The following is a 5,482-nucleotide window of genomic DNA, read 5'->3' on the forward strand; positions in this document are numbered from 1 at the left end:
TCTCCTCCATTCTCCTCTCAGGATCTTGGGCACGCACGCACATGTGCCCAGTGTAAATTAAGCCACCGGGTCCAGGATTCAAACAGCGGTTGACTACATGGGAGTCAAGCGACACAGCCATTATGCTAATGGCTGGTCCCAAGAAGAAAATACTTTTTAAAAACACTTTCTGAACCCATGCAGATATTAAATAGTTTGTTTATATAATTTACTTACCATTTAACATGTGGATGAGGGGTAAGTCAGGAAATATGTAATTTTTAAGAGAATATACAAGCTGATATTTCTTTTTATCTTTTTTTATACAGGTGTTTGCTTCAGAATGGTAAGTCAATGCAATGTTTATTTTTGTTAATATTTTTTAGAAAGTTTAGTTTTTTTTCTTTTTTTAAGAGATGTTTTTGCTATTGGTCATGTGTACTTGCTGGAGAGACAAAGGCAGAGAGACAGAAAGCAAGAAATCAGCGCCCAGGGGGATGGCCATGCCATAATCCCGTCTCCTCCATTCTCCTCTCAGGATCTTGAACATGCCCACACACACACTCTCCTGGAGTGAGTTTCAAGCCGCCAGGTCCAGGAATCGAACTGCAGTTGACTATGTCCAGCAATGTAATCATTACTTCATATGCTGGTCCCCAGTTTATTTATTTAGTCCATAACAGACAAAGGCTGAAAGAGAGACAGAAAGAGAGAGAGAAAGGCCTCTCCCCTACAGGGTCTTCATACCATGACCCTATCCCAGCCTCAGTCAACTAGGATCACAGGTGTGTGCACATGCACAGTATGAATAGGGAGATCTCAGAGTGTGAACCCAGCACCTTCCCATATGGCCCCGGCATCACTGAGTGTTCTATTACTGCTGTATCACTGTGGCTGGGCTGGCCCAATCTGTTTATTTATTTATTTATTTGATTTCTTTTTAAATTTGTTTTATTTTGTTATTATTATTATTATTTTGACCACAGAAAGACAGAGAGAGAAAGGGAAAGTGAAAAAGCAAGCCGCCAGGTCCTGGATTCAAACCGTGGTTGGCCATGTGGGAGTCCAGTACTTCAACCAATGTGCCACCTGCCAGCCCCTCATTTCTAATGATAGAGACAGAACAGTTTTACGCTTAGTGCTCATCTACTGCATACTTCCTGTCCTTGACAGCAAATGACTATATATATATATTTTTTTTTTGAAAGTATGGATTGAGATTTTTATTGAAACATTTAAAAAATAGTCTTTTTAAAACATTATAGCATTCCTACTTCTTAGTTAATGCTGCCTATGGATTTCAAAAAATACCTCTCTTTGGGTAATCTGAGTCAAACATTTTGATTAGGTGTACTGAATACAAAGTATGGGATCTTCCACATTTTCTGGATGAAAGAAACCCTTCAGGCCAACGTACATGTCTCACACTGCAGAGTGAAATGTTGCATAAGGAAGTAATTATCAGGTTTTTAATAGTTAACATTTCTTGTTGCTTTAAATTTTTTATTTAAAAAATATTTCCTGAAAGTTAATTGTGACATGTATTTACAAGTGTTATTTGAGCTGAAAGTCACGAGATTCAGTGTCTGCTCCCAGCTCCTGAAGGTTCCAGCATATTACCCCAGTCAGTTATCTGTACGTAGTGACGGCCACACCTCACACTATTCGGATTGCCTCTTTTTTTATTATTATCTAGAGAGAGTTTGGCTTATTTTCAGGTCAGTTTCTGCATCAGTTCAGACTGCTATAAACATTTTATTTTGGGGGATGTGAGGTGTAGAGCTCTTGATACTCTGGCCTCCAAACAGGAGACCAGCATATTTTTGAAATTTCTAGAATAGATCCACTAGAATTTTAGTGTGATACAGTTACAATAATTCAATGTTTCTAGTTTTTTATTTGCCAGCAGTTTAACTAAATTTGGAACTGGGAGGGGAATTAAAAAAAAAACTGTGAAGAATAATAGGAGAGACAATTATGAAGTTTTTTGAACAAGTCCAAAACCAAGGAGAAAGCATCAGAATCTTTTAATCTTATAGTAACTATCCACCAGTATGTCTAGGGTAGTGTTCTTGCTAATTTAATTTCCTTACTAAAATTATTTCCTCTATTTTGGTTGAAAGCTTCCAAATCATTTAGTCTCTATTTCTGCCTATGCATGCTTTATGTTGATGATAACTGGATATTTTTCTTCGGTGATTGAGAATCTTGGACTGATCATCATTTGGAATATAGATTAACAGTGTAACTTACTGTTAGTAGGCATGAGGGCAATGTAACTGACTTTCATGGATCCCAAAGCACATCATGGAAACTGGAAACTGTTTCTTTTTCTTTCTTTCTTTCTTTCTTTTTTTTTTTTTGGAGAGGTTTTTGTTACAGGGCGCATAGGCTCACCAGAGAGACAGAGAGACAGAAAGTGAGAAATCACCATTCCCCCCTCTTCAGGAGAGACTACCACACTGTAATCCTTTCTCCTCCATTCTCCTCTTGGGATCTTGGGCACGTGTACACACGCTCCCAGCGTGAGTATAAGCCACCTCGTCTGGGACTCGAACTATGGTCGACTACATGGGAGTTCAGCGACATAGCCATTACACTGACTGATGGTCCCATGGAAACTGTTTCTGATTGATTCCCACAATCAATTTATTTTTTCATAATGTGTTTGTCTTTATGAAAAGTGAAATTTAGCTAAAGATACCCCTTAAGTGAAGAGTCTTATAAATAGGGATGTTTCTGTAGGTCAGCTCTGTGATCGTTGGCATAGAGTATATTTTGAGGAGAAAATGATGATCAGGCTAGCATTCTTGCATGTTAGAATTAAGTATGATATGAACTCAGACTGTTGATGATGGATTTCCTTCTTATCTTTCCCTGAAACCAGTACACCGAAGGTGAGGCTAAGAAAATAGGAGTGGTTGGCTGGGTGAAGAATACCAGCAAAGGCACCGTCACAGGCCAAGTGCAAGGTCCCGAAGAGAAGGTCAATTCTATGTGAGTACTAGACAAATAGCTGGTGCATGAAACTTATGAAGCTGTTTTATGTTTTGCTGGACAATAAGAATAGTACTGATGGACTGGATTTAGTTTGTAGAGTAAACTAACCTGTTTTTAGGCTGGCTTCCAAGGACATTCTCAGAGTTGGGAGTGGAATGGGTTACTCACAGGAGACGGAAGAGCTCAAGAACAGCTATGCATCACTCTCCAATCCATATGAATATGACCTGTCCAGTCTCTTCCAACAAGGGGGAAATGTCCGGGGTCCAAGTATTTCTCACTTGAAGTGTTGTGACAGAGACATAAATGCCTTAGGGTGGTTCTTGACCTTCTTAAAGTAACCTTCAAGGCAAAAAGATTGCTATCTTTGTATTGCTTAGGTACTGTATCTATCTCATTGTAATTTGATTTTTACTGTCAATGAAAGCATGTTTAATGAGCTCTGTATGGTTTTCCTAATAGGAGTTCTTGGCGTCCAAAGGAGACTAGATTCAGCAGTATAGGAAATAGTGCCCCATGTATACAATGTCATTTTCAAAGACCTTATCATTTTTTTTTAAGAATTATTTAATTTAATTTAATTCATTCTCACTATTTTATTTTATTTATTTATTTATGGACATTTACCAGAGAGAGACAATGAGAGAGAAGGAAAGTGAGAAAGCAAGCTGCCAAGTCCAGGACTCAAACTGTGGTCAGCCATGTGGGAGTCCAACTGTCAAAGGCCTTATCTTTTAAGCTTCATATTTTCCATAGCCATCTGTAGTCTTTTTTTTTTAAATAAAAAGTAGCTAACATTTATTAAGCATTTGCAACATGTTACATGGATTATTTTATGTAATCTTTGATACAGATTGTATGAGGTAGGTACTGAGTAATACCCATTTTATTTTATTGTTTGCAATTTATCTTTATTTTTATGAATATTTTCAGATTTTAAAGGCGATACTTTTTTGTTTACTGTAATAAGTGAAGTAATATAATGCAGAGAGGTATAAGGCAAAACTAGTAATCTGCCTATCTTTTCCTCCATCACATGCCAATGGATGCAGATATGATATTTTACATAGCTTTCTCTTTCACTTAAAAATATTTAAGCATATTGGGGCTGGTAGGTGGTAGGGTGATAAAAAGGGTGCTGGACTCCCACATGGCCGACCATGGTTCAAGTCCCGGACCTGGTGGCTTGCTTTCTCACTTTCCCTCTCTTTCTCTCTCTCATCAAATTAAAATAAATAAATAAAGTTAAATAAAATAATTCTTTAAACATATTTTAGCATATGTTTATAATTAATATTTTTCTTATTTTTGCTAAAATATAATACTTTATGCATTTTTTCTGTAGCTGTATTTGTATTTTGTAGACATTCCAGTAATCATAATTACCAGCTCCTTGTTTTTTCTAATTTTTTAAAGTCCAGGTACACACTTGTGTTTGTGTGTAAAGCCACGCTCCAACTTTTTGGGGTCCTAAAATTCAGTTTTATAAAATGTGATGTAATAGTTCATGAAAAACAAACTTTTCAGTCAGTAGGCTTATCATAAAATGCACAAATATTTGGGGGCTTACTTTGTGTAGAACTGATAGTTCAATGGATGAGAAAATGCCAGATGATTATGAGGTAATTTAAGACGGGGACTGTGTGGAGGATGGAAGCTCATGCCAATCATATGATATTTCTAACCCATGTCATAGCAGGTCTTTGATTAGTTTACTTAACATAAGTGGAATTATATCATATGTTCTGCTCATTTTTTTCTTTCCAACTCTGTATCCTTCAGCCCTTTTCCCAAGTAATCTCTTTTGTGAGCTGGTACTTAACCTTTTGTGTTTGTTTCCATGTTCACACTCCCTTTCTCCTCTTTTCTCTTTCTCAAACACATATACACATGTATGTGCACATGTACACACTCAGACACATACATTTAATGGGTTTTGATCAATATTTTCTTTTTAAAAATGAGATCGTAGGGTATGCCCTTCCCTGTTTCTCACTTTTATCATGCAGAGGCTTCCAGGAAAGGACTAAGTCAAATAGTATAGTGCTACTTCATTCTTTTCCATGGCTGCTTCTTACTTCACAGTACTGATATGTACCATTACCTATTATCTTATTTCTGGGAAACCATTTTTTCATTTCTTGGTTTTCTTTGTTTTTAATTCTATTTTTTCATTTATTTATTTTAATTTGATGAGAGAGAGAGAGAAAGCAAGAAAGCAAGCCACCAGGCCCAGGACTTGAACTGTGGTCAGCCATATAGGAGTGTCTACCGCTTTAACCACCACACCACCTGCTGGTCTCCCCCCCCTTTTATTAATTTTATTTTTTCATTCAAAATGAGAGAGCAAGTTGACATCTTTTAATACTTTTTCCATCGAGTTGCTTGTCTCACTATTTATTTATTTATTTATTTATTGAGAGATTTTTGCTATAGGACACATGTGCTCACTGGAGAGATAGTGAGAGACAAAGAGACAGAAAGTGAGAAATCACCCCCTAGG

General features: G+C 36.9%; 1 protein-coding gene across 2 annotated transcripts in view; it reads left to right on the forward strand.

Moving 5' to 3' along the window:
* The window catches only part of ACYP2 (acylphosphatase 2), a 250,513-nt gene that overhangs the window by 76,148 nt on the left and 168,883 nt on the right, over positions 1–5,482 (forward strand). For both annotated transcript variants that reach the window (XM_027775969.1, XM_006159029.3), the window contains exons 2-3: positions 309–325; positions 2,867–2,976. In XM_027775969.1, coding sequence (XP_027631770.1) covers positions 323–325; positions 2,867–2,976 — 113 coding nt within the window. In that variant the 5' untranslated portion in view covers positions 309–322. The remainder of the gene's footprint in view (positions 1–308; positions 326–2,866; positions 2,977–5,482) is intronic.

Source organism: Tupaia chinensis, unplaced genomic scaffold (genome assembly GCF_000334495.1).
Source record: "Tupaia chinensis unplaced genomic scaffold, TupChi_1.0 Scaffold000622_1, whole genome shotgun sequence".
Taxonomy (NCBI): Eukaryota; Metazoa; Chordata; class Mammalia; order Scandentia; family Tupaiidae; genus Tupaia; species Tupaia belangeri.